The 16,725-nt window shown below is 47.3% G+C and overlaps 1 protein-coding gene across 3 annotated transcripts in view; it reads right to left on the reverse strand.

The window, feature by feature from the left end:
- The window catches only part of lbr (lamin B receptor), a 147,833-nt gene that overhangs the window by 87,382 nt on the left and 43,726 nt on the right, over positions 1-16,725 (reverse strand). For all 3 annotated transcript variants that reach the window (XM_072500296.1, XM_072500294.1, XM_072500295.1), the window contains exons 3-4: positions 4,867-5,052; positions 4,192-4,290 (exon numbers count right to left, since the gene is read on the reverse strand). In XM_072500296.1, the coding sequence (XP_072356397.1) occupies positions 4,192-4,290; positions 4,867-5,052 (285 nt within the window). The remainder of the gene's footprint in view (positions 1-4,191; positions 4,291-4,866; positions 5,053-16,725) is intronic.

The raw sequence follows: 16,725 nt of genomic DNA on the forward strand, positions 1-16,725 counted from the left end.
ACAGATAATTATATATTGGACTGTTAAATTATATTTTTGGAGAGTGTTACTTGTGACAAGGCAGTTGCCAATTAGGGCTAGTTTTCATTTTTGTTATTTATTATTTATTCATTTTTTGTTTATAAAATAGGTCATTGTTATTTGTGTTGTTATAATATTGTGTAAAGGATGCACAATGTACTGTGTTGGTTGACCAAAAATTTTCAATACAATATTTAATTAAAAAAAAAAAGGTATGGAGCATCGTGCTCACATACACCCCAACGTCCGCTCCCTCTGCCCCTTCGGGAAGACCCACGATTCTTAAGTTCTTCCTCCTCGAGCTATTTTCCAGGGCTTCCAGTCTCTCCATACACCTCTTATGCAGTGCCTCGTGCGTCTCCGTCTTCACCACCAAGCCCTGTATCTCATCCTCATTTTTGGCAGCTTTTGCCTTCACTCCACGGAGCTCCATCTCTTGGGTCTTCTGCGCCTCCTTTAACCCCTCAATCGCCTGCAGCATCGGCGCCAGCACCTCCTTCTTGAGCTCCTCCACACATCGCCGGAGGAACTCCTGCTGTTCCAGGCCCCATACCAACTGGCCTCCCTCCGCCACCATCTTGCTTCTCACTTTCCTTCTTTGCCGCTGCTCCAGAGGATCCTCCGCAATCTGGCCACTATTATCTCTTCTATCCATTCACATCCGGGGGGACTCCCTTCTATGTCGCCTCACAGTGGGTTTAGCCTTCGAAAATTGCCGTTGGGGCTCCCGATAAGAGCCCAAAAGGTCCGTTAAAATGGGAGGTGCCGAAACGTGCGACTTAGCTGGTCATCGCCGCACCCGGAAGTCCACACGGGCCCTCTTGACAGGCCCATTCAGCCCTCTAACGTTCCAGGTGATCAGCCTGGTTGGGGGGCATCGCGCCCCCCTCCCCACCGATCAGCCATCCCCCTTTCTGGGCCAGCCCCCGCCCATGCGCCGCGCCAACTGCCCGCCTCCAGGCCACCCCCACCCCCGACCTCCTCTCCATCCCCGAACCCAAGTCCCTCCCTCATCAGCAGAATAACTCCCCACCCCAGCAACCCCTGCCCTGTATTGAACCAATATACACCCCTCACTGTGCTCCGTGGACTAGCTCACCCAGCTAGCCTGGTGACCCTCGCCTCTGGCGCCACAAAGTCTCCCACCTATTGTTCCCTACTCCCTTCCTTCCTTCTCCTCTCTCCCCCCCCCCCCCCAACCCCCGGCCCATTGAAACCACTTCCCTCATCAAACCGAGACCGAACAATCTCCTAATTACCATAGGAGACAGCCCAAGACAGACAGAGACCCCCCCCACAAAACACCCCTCAATAGTACAAATTAAAGTAACAGGAAATAAAACATTAAAAGCCCCACCAACCAACCCCATCAAAACACCGAAAAACCCAACAAAAAACGAATATCTTTTACTCCCACATCTTCACCCAAACTTCAACTGCAGAAAAAAGGCAACAATCAAACCATGTATACGTCGTTCAAGAAAACAGAAAGATACTGCCGCCCAAGTCCAAAAAGTTCTCAGTTCTGCACCAGACCCTTCTTCTTGGCAAAGTCCATCGCCTCTTCAGGTAGTGGTGCTGGTCCTCATGAATGACCCAGAGGCGCGCCGGGTAGAGGAGTCCAAATTTCACTTTCCTCTTAAACAGGATCTCCTTCACTTGCCTGAAGCCTGCCCTCCTTCTGGCCACCTCCACACTCAGGTCCTGATAGACACGCAATATATTATTGTCCTACTTGCAGCTCCTGGTACGTTTGGCCCACTGGAAAACACACTCTTTATCCAGAAATCTGTGAAACCGCACCACCATCGCCCTTGGGGAGTCCCCAGGCCGTGGCTTCCTCGCCATCGCCCTGTCCACCTCCAATGGTCGGGGAAAAGCCCCCGCCTCCATAAGCTTCTGGAACATATTTACCACAAAAGCGCCCGCATCAGCCCCCTCAGGGAGACAGACAATTCTCAAATTCTGCCGGCGCGTGCTGTTCTCCAGCTCTTCCACCTTTTCTAAAAGCCTTTTCTGCTGATCCTTCAGCATCCCCACCTCCAGCTCGACCACAGTTTGGTGCTCCTCCTGGTCCGCCAGCGCTTTCTCCAACATCTGCATCGTCCGATCCTGGGCATCCAGCCTGCGTTCCATCCGATCGATCGACTCCTTTATTGGGTCGAGACAATCTCGTTTCTGTCTGGCGAAGCCCTCTTGGAGGGCCTGCATCAGCTCCTCCATCGATGGCTGGGCCGTCGCAGCAGGGATCCGAAACCCGGCCATGTTAACTTCGGCTGACACTTCTACCCAGCCCTTGCTCATTTTTCTATTTCTTCCCTAACGGTCTCTTGGGGTTTTCCGTTCCATGCACCAGTGTGTGGATCCAGTAGTTAAATGTCCACACTTTCCAAATCAAGACTCAAAGCCACGAAAAAGTCGGGGAAAAAGGTCCAAAAGCCCGGCCAGAGCGGGAGCCATCAAGTATGCGACTTACTTCCTCATAGTCGCCACTGGAAGTTCTGCTCCCCTTCTTAACCAAACCCTTTGTCCTCCTTTGCTGAATTCTAAACTGCTCCCAATCCTCAGGTTTTTTGTATGCCTCTTCCTTGGATTTAATACTATCTCTAATTTCCCCTGTAAGCCATGGGTTGGCCACCTTTCCCATTTCACTTTTGCGCCACAAAGAACAATTGTTGCAGTTTCCCCCATGCGCTCTTATGGTCGCTCATTCCCAAGGGGCCTCTCGCTCAACTGGATTACCAATTATTCCTTTCTCATTACACAATACCTAGTCTAGGATGGTCTGCTCTCTAGTTGGTTCCTCAACGTAGAGGTCCAGAAAACCACCCTGTATACACTCTAGGAATTTCTTCTCTAGGGTATTATTACTAATTTGATTTGTCCAATCAATATACAGATCAAAGTCACCCATAAATTACAGATGTTTCTTTATCACATGCGTCTCTAATTACCTGTTTTAGTGCCATCCCCAAAGTTTTTGGGTCTTTATACACCCCACTAACATTTTTTCCCCCCCTTAGTGTTTCTCAGCTCTATCCATACAGATTCCACATCGTCACAGAGTTACTATTCTTCCTCACTATTTCCTCTTTAACCAGCAATGCAACCCTACCGCCTTCTCCTCTTTGTCTCTCTGGTGATTGGCTCTTAGGAGGGTCATAAGTGTTACGAGGGATGGAAACGAGTCATACCTCAGTACACAAACTGCTCTACAAAAATAAGAAATGGCCAATCACAATTTAAAAACTGTAGGTTTAAGTGGCTTTAAACTTTCAACTACGGGGCCTCTAAGAAAATTCCAGGATTGACCTGTGAAAAGTTCCACTATAAAACAGGTGTCAACTTATACGCAGAGTATAAAAATGAACTGCTGCCATGGACGTTGGTAGTTGCCATTTTGATATGGTCATCAGCAGCCAACGCAAAGAGTGGGTGTTTCTTAAACTCACACGCACCTTTGTAACACTGCCTGCATGACCCTCTTACTCCCACCTATAAGGTACCAGTAAATAAAACAACATGCATTTGTCGGGCGAGTTGAGGCTGACTACTTGAGTAGAATACAACACGTCATGGCTGAAAAGCCGGGATAGGGGACCTATATGCCGAATATATGCAAAAGCATGATTCTGGGGCATGAAAATTAGGGTCATCTTTTTGCTGGGGTCAACTTATCTACTGTGATTTATGATACATTCTCCTATTTCACTAATTATATTGGAAAATACGGAAATATCCCTTTCTCTCAGCACAAATGAATAGTTTCCAGGGTTGCAAACATGACATTCATATTAAGAGTTTTACATCAGGGCTTTTGAGGTTGTCCAGCCAAGTGCTACCAGCAGTACAATGTAAAGCTGTTTTCTACATATAGCCAAGCACTGCAATATAGAAATGGAGGAATTAAACAAAACAAGGAAAGATTGTCGAGAATAAAAGTATAATTTGAAAACGACAGAACAAAATGCAGCAAACAGCGCGAAGGAGTGTGAATAGAAAAACTCATAAGACAAAAGGAAAGATTAAGGAACAATGGGGGGGGGGAAAAAATAACAATTCAATAAAAGATAACTAAGAATGAGAAGTAGATGTCATTAGTGGATCCCAGTAAAGAGTCAGTAATGATTTTCATCATTAAAATGAAGTAACATTGGAGTTCTTCCCTACCTCAACAACTCTATATGTTTTTTTGGTGTTGTTCTCCTCCTTCTCCTCTTTGAAGTCTGTCACGGGGGTAGTTTTGCTGTTGGTGCTATTCTCCTGGAGCTGCTCATTCAAAACGCATCAATAAGGCTCAGAATTAAAGTATTTGCTTTAATAGGTCACTTTGAACATACACAAAACAGCTAATCCTATTCAGACCCAACTGCAATGCAGTCAATCACACTGACAGTAGTTCAAAAATCTGCATCATCAGGCTCTTTTGTCAGGATTCTATTTATCTACAAGTGAAATCATGTCAATGCTTGTGCAAAAAGATCTTCTCTTTTGCCCTTCTCCTTCATTAGTATCTCAGTCTGCACTCGGTCAGACAGGTATCTGCCATTTGAGCTGCTGTGATGCTCAAGAACCAAGTTCCCTTTTCACATTGCTACTAATAAGTTACTGTACCTCCAACCATCCCACTGATTAGCAGTTACACTAATTATTAATAGGTAATAATCTTAAAACAAACAAACAAGGTGATGGCATATGGGTAAAAACTATCAGACTGCGCCTCTCCTTCCATTCTCATGTCCAGCACATGTTAAAGTCCATTGAGGGTAATCAATTGAGAATTTAACTCATCGATAGGAACATGGACAGACAATATAGTACTGAGTCTGAAACATTTTAACATACCTGATGGATAAATTTTGTTGTAGGTGGATCTTTCTTTTGCACTTCTTCCTTCTGGACAGGTTTCTTGGCCTCCCTGCCACGGGAGGTTGAGCGCTTGGGGGTCTGTGTTCTAGCAGGGGAACGTGATCGAGATCGGCTCCGTTGTCGAGAAATTGACCGTTTCTTTGTTTTAAAATAATTTAAGGGCTAATGATAAAAATAAGTCATTGATTACTTAACATGTAATTTACTAGCATTTACAAAAATTCACTATCAACTTGAAGAATTAACTTTCTGCTCATAAATCAAATAGGTCTCAGAGCTTCACTGAATCCATATTTACATTATCCACATTTTATGTCAAATACTACAAAATCTGTAATAATAGATAATGATGCTTCAACTGCAGACTAAGGGTGCAATTTAATAGATTTGTTTCATTTGAACGAGAGTGTGATGAGGCCGGTGAATAGCGCGAGAGGCTAAACAAGTCCAGGCAGCGGTCGATCGAGGGGGTTGTTTGAGCTGACTGCCTGCCCCTCTTCTGCGGCCAGATGTTCCTGGAGAGGGAGCATGTGGTGTCTAGAGGCACCCTCGAGACCTTCCGTGCTGTTGCGCACTGCAGGGGTTGGGGCACCTTAATGCCCCATTCATCACATTTTGATTTAATGCCTTTGTGGTTTGTTTTTTTTATCTCAGGCAGATTCCATTTGGGACTGCCCTTTTAATTTATCCCTCAGTTAATTTGATTTTGTTTACTTCATTCGGTGTTATACAAAACAGTTGGAACACTGTGGTGAGAATGTCTTGTGGGTTAGTAGCTGTATGCAGGGGTCTCACAATAAACCAAGCTTGAACTTAAAAGACCAGACTGTAACCCCTGGTTATGAATAACAATACGAAGTCTTACAAGACCAGGTTAAAGTCCAACAGGTTTGTTTCAATGTCACTAGCTTTCGGAGCGCTGCTCCTTCCTCAGGTGAATGAAGAGGTATGTTCCAGAAACATATATATATATATATATATATATAGTGACAGATTCAAAGATGCCAGACAATGCTTGGAATGAGAGCATTAGCAGGTGATTAAATCTTTACAGATCCAGCGAAACAAACCTGTTGGACTTTAACCTGGTGTTGTAAGACTTCGTACTGTGCTCACCCCAGTCCAACGCAGGCATCTCCACATCATGAATAACAATGGTAGCAGAAGAACTTTAACTTGGTGATTGATTGCTGGATATGAAGCCTTCTGAGGAAAACAAGTGTACACTGTTGACAATTTAATGTACGAAAAGGTAGAAGGGCAGTGCAAAATTGCACGTTTTGACTATCCACCAATTTGTTTTCTGAACAGCAATGGAAAGCTGAAGTTGAAATGTGGACTCAGGTTACTTCCATACCCCAAAAGAAGCAATGTGTGGCATTAGCACTGTCATTACCAACCAAAACTTTGGATTTAACAGCTGATCACGCTGGAGGGAAATTCCGGTCCTGCACTGGTTTCCTGGTGGCGAAGGGTGCCCCGTTGACAATGGCGGGACCGGTAGATCCAACTGGCAGGCCGTCTTCCCCCTCCCTTGACGGGGTGGTCGATAAATCCCACCCAAGTAGTTAGGTATTTTCAGAATGGAAAGTGGATGATCTGGTTCAAGAAGAGGGACAGGACCCTATCCAGCTCCACTGCTTTCCATTTCTCTCAGTGTTGGACAAGGTATTTACCAAGACTCGCTTCCACAGCCGTATTTCCTTCCTAACTGACTGTCTTCGGCTCCGACTTACCCCACGGGAATTTCAACTTAAATTACACCCTGCATGTAACCTCCAGGATTACAGGTATCTCCAGGATATACAACATTCTTCCAACTGCTGCGCTCGCCGCATCCTGAAAGCCACACCCCGTGCCATGCGCTGCCACATGAAGACACTCGATATCTCCCTCCAGCAGCACCGTCTTACTGTCTCTCAAAGCTGTCCCTGTCCCCAGTTTTTCTGTGGCTATGACTCATCTTTCATTCTCACTCCACAGTATAAATATTTCCCACTTTCTCTGTCTTTAGCTTTGACAAAGGGTCACCTGGACTTGAAACGTTAGCTGTTTTCTCTCCTTACAGATGCTGCCAGACCTGCTGAGGTTTTCCAGCATTTCCCATGTTGATAATCTTTTGGTACTAACAGGGGTTCAGTTCATGGGGAGAGATTCTCTCCTAGATCAAATGGTCACAACCCTAAAGGTGTCCCTGGGAAAACAATCGTTCCCACCCACTGTCTTAGCGTATGCAAACATAAATACCGTCAAAGGATGGAGGATTCAATGACAGCTCAATTCCAAGGTCGACCAAATATTAAGACAGAAATTCTAAGTTTGAAAATGGTCATAACTCGAGCCAGTTTGAGTGTTGAGATAAAAAGTGTACCTGGGATGGTGACTGTAGGCATTTAAACCCCCAAAATGCATGGTGCATGGTTAATCTGTGTTTCCGGTGTGACTGCCAGTATCATTATGCGATTAATTGTCTACAGCGATGGATTTATCGGAGGCTGAAAATGACGATGGTGACTGTCATGATGGCATGAAGTTTGAATCCAATAAAGAGCATTTTGACGGTCAATTCATTCAGCTGTGATGTTAGGACAGTGGTTGCACTTCTAGAGTGTGTGCTGTGGACTGGCTTAATTGGTATCTGGGGGTCTCTTGCAGAGACAGACCGGGAAAGGTCAGAGTATGAAAGCATCTTCTTCAGGTTGAGAGACAATACAATAGTCTTTCCTTGTAGAATTACAGATATCAATCTGTTTTTTCAGTACTGATGCGGGTTCTATGGTTTCTAGTGAGTTACCACTATTAAGTCGATCTGCGACGAAGGCTCAGATGACACTAGATGTGAAGATTGCGCTATAGTGTTTGGAAAATATATAGATATGCAATTTATTCTGGCCATTATTGCTTACCACTAAGGAAGCCAGAGATGTCTCATCAAAAAAATCAATGAAGTTTTATTAACCACTGAAAATAAGAATTTGGCTTCCGGGTGCGGCGATGACCAGCTGAGTCGCACGTTTCGGCAGCTCCCTGTGAAACGGACTTTTGGGCTCTTGATAGGAGCCCCAACGGCAATTTTGACGGCTAAAAACACTGTGCGGTAAACCAGAAGGGAATCCCCCTTGGATACGGATGGAAAAAGGAGGAGAGAGTGGCCAGATTGCAGTGGATCCTTTAGAACAGCGGCAAGGAAGGCAAGCAAAAACCAAGATGGCGTCGGAAGGTGGCAGTTTAACATGGGGCCCTGAACAACAAGAGTTCTTGAAATGCTGTGTGGAACAGATCAAAAAGGAAGAGAAGAAAGAGCTGTTGGCCCCGATACTACAGGCGATCGAAGGGCTAAAGGAGGAACAAAAGACCCAGGAGCGGGAGCTTCGGGTCGTGAAGGCAAAGGCAGCCGAGAATGAGGACGATATACAGGGCCTGGTGGTGAAGACGGAGACACAGGAGGCACATCAGAAACGATGTGTAGAAAGGTTGGAGGCACTGGAGAACAACGCAAGGAGGAACAACCTGAGGATTCTTGGTCTTCCTGAAGGTGTGGAGGGAGCAGACGTCGGGGCATATGAGAGCACGATGCTGCACTCGTTAATGGGAGCGGAGGCCCCGGCGGGTCCGTTGGAGGTGGAGGGAGCATACCGAGTGATGGCCGCGAGGACCGAGAGCAGGAGAAATTCCCAGAGCCACAGTGGTGAGATTCCTCAGTTTTAAGGATAGAGAAATGGTCCTTAGATGGGCGAAGAAAACTCGGAGCAGTAAATGGGAGAACGCGGTGATCCGCGTTTATCAAGACTGGAGTGCGGAGGTGGCGAGAAGGAGGGCGAGCTTTAATCGGGCCAAGGCTTCATAAAAAGAAGAGAAAATTTGGAATGCTGCAACCGGCAAGACTGTGGGTCACATATCGAGGGAGGCACCACTACTTTGAGACGGCGGATGAAGCGTGGACTTTTATTGTGGAAGAAAAACTGGAATGAGCGGGTTATTAAAAAGAAAGTTCGAACAAAGTGGTGGGGCGAATGTGGGGGGCAAAGAGGGGTTTTATGTACTAATCCTGCGATGTGGTAACTTTTCTCTCTCCCACAGGTGGTGATGGGGGGAGATGGGGAGGTGGAGGAGATGGGGCGTTGGCCATTGGGGGGCGGGGCCAAGGGAGAAGCGCGGGCTTGGTTCCCGCGCTATGATAATCATGGCGGGAATAGAGAAGCAGGAAGGAGGGGGCGTCGCACGGTGCGAGCCGAGGTCACGGGGGGAAGCAGAGGTCAGCCAGAGTTTGCTGACTTCTGGGAGCAACATTGGGGGAGTAATTACGCTAGCGGGGGGGGGGGGGGGGGGGATTACTGGGTTGCTGCTGCTGGGGAGAGGGGGGAGCTGGTATGGGAGAGGATGGGCGGGGGGGCACCGCCTGGGGGCGATACAGCTGCGTGGGAACCGGGTGAGGAGCTGGAAAAAGGTGATGGCTAATCGACAAGGGGGGGGGGGGGGGTAGGAAGCCCCCCAACTCGGCTGATCACGTGGAACGTGAGAGGGCTGAACGGGCCGATAAAGAGGGCACGGGTACTCGCACACCTTAAGAAACTTAACCACATCTGCCTTATGTTACAGGAAACGCACCTGAAACTGATAGACCAGGTTAGGCTACGCAAAGGATGGGTGGGGCAGGTGTTCCATTCGGGGCTAGATGCGAAAAACAGGGGGGTGGCTATATTAGTGGGGAAGCGGGTAATGTTCGAGGCAAAGACTATAGTGGCGGATAACGGGGGCAGATACGTGATGGTGAGTGGCAAACTACAGGGGGAGACGGTGGTTTTGGTAAATGTATATGCCCCGAACTGGGATGATGCCAATTTTATGAGGCGAATGCTAGGACGCATTCCGTACCTAGAGATGGGAAAGCTGATAATGGGGGGGGGGGGGGGGGGAGATTTTAATACGGTGTTGGAACCAGGGCTGGATAGGTCGAAGTCCAGGACTGGAAGGAGGCCGGCAGCAGCCAAGGTACTTAAAGATTTTATGGAGCAGATGGGAGGTGTAGACCCGTGGAGATTTAGCAGACCTAGGAGTAAGGAGTTCTCGTTTTTCTCCTATGTCCATGAAGTCTACTCGCGAATAGACTTTTTTGTGCTGGGTAGGGCATTGATCCTGAAGGTGAGGGGAACGGAGTATACGGCTATAGCCATTTCGGATCACGCTCCACACTGGGTGGACTTGGGAGATAGGGGAGGAAACAGGAGGGCGCCCACCCTGGAGAATGGACATGGGACTAATGGCAGATGAGGGGGTGTGTCTAAGGGTGAGGGGGTGCATTGAAAAGTACTTGGAACTCAATGATAATGGGGAGGTCCAGGTGGGAGTGGTCTGGGAGGCGTTGAAGGCGGTGGTTAGAGGGGAGCTGATATCAATAAGGGCACATAAAGGGAAGCAGGAGAGTAAGGAACGGGAGCGGTTGCTGCAAGAACTTTTGAGGGTGGACAGACAATATGCGGAAGCACCGGAGGAGGGACTGTACAGGGAAAGGCAAAGGCTACATGTAGAATTTGACTTGCTGACTACAGGCACTGCAGAGACACAATGGAGGAAGGCACAGGGTGTACAGTACGAATATGGGGAGAAGGCGAGCAGGTTGCTGGCACACCAATTGAGGAAAAGGGGAGCAGCGAGGGAAATAGGGGGAGTGAGGGATGAGGAAGGAGAGATGGAGCGGGAAGCGGAGAGAGTGAATGGAGTGTTCAAGACATTTTATAAAAAATTATATGAAGCTCAACCCCTGGATGGGAGGGAGAGAATGATGGGCTTCTTGGATCGGCTGGAATTTCCCAAGGTGGAAGAGCAGGAAAGGGTGGGACTGGGAGCACAGATCGAGGTAGAAGAAGTGGTGAAAGGAATTAGGAGCATGCAGGCGGGAAAGGCCCCGGGACCGGATGGATTCCCAGTCGAATTCTATAGAAAATATGTGGACTTGCTCGCCCCCGGTACTGACGAGGACCTTTAATGAGGCAAAGGAAAGTGGACAACTGCCCCCGACTATGTCTGAAGCAACGATATCGCTTCTCTTAAAGAAGGAAAAGGACGTGCTACAATGCGGGTCCTATAGACCTATTTCCCTCCTAAATGTAGATGCCAAGGTCCTGGCCAAGGTAATGGCAATGAGAATAGAGGAATGTGTCCCGGGGGTGGTCCACGAGGACCAAACTGGGTTTGTGAAGGGGAGACAGCTGAACACGAATATACGGAGGTTGTTAGGGGTAATGATGATGGCCCCACCAGAGGGAGAAACGGAGATAGTAGTGGCGATGGATGCCGAGAAAGCATTTGATAGAGTGGAGTGGGATTATTTGTGGGAGGTGTTGAGGAGATTTGGTTTTGGAGAGGGGTATGTTAGATGGGTGCAGCTGTTGTATAGGGCCCCAGTGGCGAGCGTGGTCACGAATGGACGGGGATCTGCATATTTTCGGCTCCATAGAGGGACAAGGCAGGGATGCCCTCTGTCCCCATTATTGTTTGCACTGGCGATTGAGCCCCTGGCGATAGCGTTGAGGGGTTCCAAGAAGTGGAGGGGAGTACTTAGGGGAGGAGAAGAGCACCGGGTATCTTTGTATGCGGACGATTTGCTACTATACGTGGCGGACCCGGCGGAGGGGATGCCAGAAATAATGCGGATACTTGGGGATTTTTCAGGGTACAAATTGAACATGGGGAAAAGTGAGTTGTTTGTGGTGCATCCAGGGGAGCAGAGTAGAGAAATAGAGGACCTACCGTTGAGGAAGGTAACAAGGGACTTTCGTTACCTGGGGATCCAGATAGCTAAGAATTGGGGCACATTGCATAGGTTAAATTTAACGCGGTTGGTGGAACAGATGGAGGAGGATTTCAAGAGATGGGATATGGTATCCCTGTCAATGGCAGGGAGGGTGCAGGCGGTTAAGATGGTGGTCCTCCCGAGATTCCTCTTTGTGTTTCAGTGCCTCCCGGTGGTGATCACGAAGGCTTTTTTTAAAAGGATTGAAAAGAGCATCATGGGTTTTGTGTGGGCCGGGAAGACCCCGAGAGTGAGGAAGGGATTCTTACAGCGTAGCAGGGATAGGGGGGGGGCTGGCACTACCGAGCCTAAGTGAGTATTATTGGGCCGCTAATATTTCAATGGTGAGTAAGTGGATGGGAGAGGAGGAGGGAGCGGCGTGGAAGAGATTAGAGAGGGCGTCCTGTAGGGGGACTAGCCTACAGGCTATGCTGACAGCCCCATTGCCGTTCTCACCGAGGAACTACACCACAAGCCCAGTGGTGGTGGCTACACTGAAGATTTGGGGACAGTGGAGACGGCATAGGGGAAAGACTGGAGCCTTGGGGGGGGTCCCCGATAAGAAACAACCATAGGTTTGCCCCGGGGGGAATGGATGGGGGATATGGAATGTGGCAAAGAGCAGGAATAACGCAACTGAAAGATCTGTTTGTGGATGGGAAGTTCGCGAGTCTGGGAGCGCTGACCGAGAAATATGGGTTGCCCTAAGGGAATGCATTCAGGTATATGCAACTGAGGGCTTTTGCGAGGCAACAGGTGAGGGAATTCCCGCAGCTCCCGACACAAGAGGTGCAGGACAGAGTGATCTCAAAGACATGGGTGGGGGATGGTAAGGTGTCAGATATATATAGGGAAATGAGGGACGAAGGGGAGACTATGGTAGATGAACTAAAAGGGAAATGGGAAGAAGAGCTGGGGGAGGAGATCGAGGAGGGGCTGTGGGCAGATGCCCCAAGCAGGGTAAACCCGTTGTCCTCGTGTGCCAGGCTAAGCCTGATTCAGTTTAAGGTATTACACAGGGCACATATGACTGGAGCACGGCTCAGTAAATTTTTTGGGGTGGAGGATAGGTGTGCGAGGTGCTCGAGAAGCCCAGCGAATCATACCCATATGTTTTGGTCATGCCCGGCACTCCAGGGGTTTTGGATGGGGGTGACAAAGGTGCTTTCAAAAGTAGGAGTCCGGGTCGAACCAAGCTGGGGGTTGGCTATATTTGGGGTTGCACAAGAGCCGGGAGTGCAGGAGGCGAGAGAGGCCGATGTTTTGGCCTTTGCGTCCCTAGTAGCCCGGCGCAGGATATTGCTAATGTGGAAAGAAGCCAAGCCCCCGGGGGTGGAGACCTGGATAAATGACATGGCGGGGTTTATAAAGCTAGAGCGGATTAAGTTCGTCCTAAGGGGGTCGGCTCAAGGGTTCACCAGGCGGTGGCAACTGTTCGTCGAATACCTCGCAGAAAGATAGACGGAATGGGAAAAAGGCAGCAGCGGCGGCCCAGGATCGGGGGGGGGGGGGGGGGGGGGGGGGGGGGAGGAACCAGAAGGACCCTCAGGGTTGTTAATAGATACTGTATAGTATGTGTAGGTCGTTGCTGCAGATAATTATATATTGGACTGTTAAATTATATTTTTGGAGAGAGTGTTACTTGTGACAAGGCAGTTGCCAATTAGGGCTAGTTTTCATTTTTGTTATTTATTATTTATTCATTTTTTTGTTTTTGTTTATAAAATAGGTCATTGTTATTTGTGTTGTTATAATATTGTGTAAAGGATGCACAATGTACTGTGTTGGTTGACCAAAAATTCTCAATAAAATATTTAATTAAAAAAAAGAAAATAAGAATTTGGTAGAGAGAGATAATTTGGAAGTTATACAGACAGTTTGCACATCCATCGCCACAGAAACTGAAGGCTCGACTTCAAGATGCAAGAGTACTTGAAAAAGGATATGGTGACCTTATTAAATAAATTACTGTGGTGTATAGCCTTCGCCTCGTTGATCGCCCGAAGGCGGATCCTGCTGGGATGGAGAGCAGCCTCTCCACCCAGTGCCCTGGCGTGGCGGGGGGACCTGTTGGAATACTTGACCCTTGAGAAGGTTAAGTTCGAACTGAGGGGAAGCTCGGAGGGGTTCTACAAGTCATGGGCACTATTTATTATGCACTTTCAAGAACTGGATAACATCGAACATTAGTTGGGGGGAGTGGGATGGGGGCTGTGTAGATTAAGGGTGACTACGGGTAATCCCCGATTCTTTTTTGTCATTTGTTTATGTAAACATGCGGGCTGATGTTTGGGGGTTGGTGGGCGGATGGGATCGTTGTTATTATGGGGATTGACATATCTTGCTGATTATTGTTTATTGTTGATGGGTGTTTATTGTTGATGGGTGTAAATGTAGGAGAAAATGTGAAAAAGGAGAATAAAAATATTTTTAAAAATTAAAAAAAAAAAAAAAAAAAAAAAAAAAAAAAAAAAAAAAAAAAAAAAAAAAAAAATCGCAAAACATAACCAGGTCCTGTCATGAGCTTGCCATTAGCCAGGAAGCTTTTTTTTTTTTTAAATATAAATTTAGAGTACCCAATAATTTTTTTTCCCAATTAAGGGGCAATTTAGGTGACCAATCCACCTAACCCACACATCTTTAGGTTGTGGGGGTGAAATCAATGAAGACATGGGGAGAATGTGCAAACTCCACACAGACAGTGACCCAGGGCCATGATTCAAACCCGGGTCCTCAAGTGCCGTAGTCCCAGAGCTAACCACTGCGCTACAGGCTGCCCTTTAGCTAGGGAGTTTTAACGCTGCAATGGTAATGGACTGGAAAGTTTGGGATAAGGACAGTTATATACAACACTTCATTGATATGTCTACCAGATTTAGCGTTCCATTGTGAGATATAGTAAAGACCAAAAGACCATTGCCGATAAAGTCATGGAAAAATGGATAGGAAAGGATTAGGAACACCAATGAAGTTCCTGACCAAAAATGGTGGGATATTTGCCAATAAAGAATTTCAAAATATGTGCAAAAATCTAAACCTAGTTCGGCTCAGCTGCAGTGCGTCCGTTTAGTATGGTCTTTGCGAAAGAAACCATGACATATTAGATCAACCAGAAAGCCTCCCTATATAAATGCAACATTCCCATCAACTCATGGGAATCACTGGTCTTAGAACACACAAACTGGAGGGGCTTTCGCGAAGGCGCCAATCACCTCAAGCGTTGCTGGGTGGAGCATGCCAGGGCCAGGCGTAAACAGCAGAAGGAGGCAGAATCCAGAGAGTCTCACCCACCTCATCAAACACCACCTGCCAAACCTGCGAATCCAGGATTGGACTATTTAGCCACTGCACAACCCACCTTCCCGACATGGAAGAAAGTCATCTTGTGCACTGCTGCAAAATGGCAAGTGATCACTAGGAAGGAAGAGGAAACGCTACAAGGACACTCTGAAAACCTCTCTAAATAAATGCAACATCCCATCGAAAAGTGGGAATCGCTTGCCTCAGAAAGCACAAACTGGAGAAGAAGCATCTTCGAAGGCCAAGTATAAACAGGGGAAGGAGAGCTCAGAATCCAGAGTATTCCACCCACTCACCTCATCAAACACCACTTGCCAAACCTGTGGCAACGTCTGCAGATCCAGGATTGGACGATTCAGCCACCGCAAAACCATGGGAGTGGAAACAATTCACCCTCGACCTCGAAGGACTGCCCAAGAGGGTGTCTTACAATAAATCAAGCTGGAATCTAAACGAGCAGACTGGATTCATTCTTCTACTGAAACCCCTGGTTGTGAGTAATTATGGATTTTTAAAATTCATTTTATGTGAGCATCCCTAGTTGTCCTCTAGACGATGGTTGCCCTTCAGAAGGTGGTGGTGAGTAGACCGCTTGAACCGTTGCAGTCCTTGCGATTTCTGGCATATACATTGCTCCACAGTGCAATCAAGAAAGGAACCTTTTTTTTTTTTAAAAAACTTTATTTTTAAAAATATAATTAACTGGAGAGTTCTCCAATGAAACATGGGTAAATTGTATATCTCAACTATACCAGTCAATACGGAATAATGAAACAAACTATCAGTTCTCCCTCCAGATTTGTAGGATCCTTCCCTCCATGAATTATAAAACAAGGTTCAGTCCTGATATTATCCCTCCCATTTCCCTCAAGAAAGGTGCCTCTCACCTTACCTTGATCCCATTCGGTCTCAAAGCCCTGTCATGTCAAGTTATCTTTTCATTCCTTCGGACTGCCCAAGGAAGAAGCATACAAATTGTCCAAGAAAAACTTGTCCAAGGATAGGAGCAGTTTAGGGTGGCACAGGAGCACAGTCGTTAGCAAAGTTGCTTCACAACGCTAGGGTCCCAGGTTAGATTCCCGTCTGTGCGGAGTCTGCACGTTCTCCGTGTGTTTTCTCCGGGTGCTCCGGTTTCCTCTCACAAGTCACGGAAAATGTGCCGTTGGGCGAATTCGGTATTCTGAATTCTCCCTCTGTGACAGGAGCCGGAGTGTGGCGACTAGGGGCTTTTCACAGTGACTTCATTGCAGTATTACTGTAAGCCTATTTGTGACAATAGGTTTATTGAGAGGGAGAAACTGAAGGAGATCAATATCAGTAGAGAAATGGTGTTGGGGAAATTGATGGGATTGAAGGTTGAAAATTCCCCAGGGCCTGATAATCTACTTTCCAGAGTACTCATGGAAGTGGCTCTAGAAATAGTGGATGCCTTGGCAGTCATTTTCCAGGATTTGATAGACTCTGGAACAGTTCCTGCAGATTGGAGGGTGGCTAATGTAACTTCACGAAAACGGGAGGTAGAGCGAAAACAGGGAATTACAGAGCAGTCAGCCTGACGTTGGTAGTGGGGAAAATTCGAGAGTACATTATCAAAGAGCACTTAGAAAACAGGGGCAGGATCAGACAAGAGTCAGCATGGATTTTGGGAAGTTTAAGCACAGGGCTAAATCGCTGGCTTTGAAAGCAGACCAAGGCAGGCCAGCAGCACGGTTCGATTCCCGTAACAGCCCCCCCGAACAGGC

Source organism: Scyliorhinus torazame, chromosome 4 (assembly GCF_047496885.1).
Source record: "Scyliorhinus torazame isolate Kashiwa2021f chromosome 4, sScyTor2.1, whole genome shotgun sequence".
Taxonomy (NCBI): domain Eukaryota; kingdom Metazoa; phylum Chordata; class Chondrichthyes; order Carcharhiniformes; family Scyliorhinidae; genus Scyliorhinus; species Scyliorhinus torazame.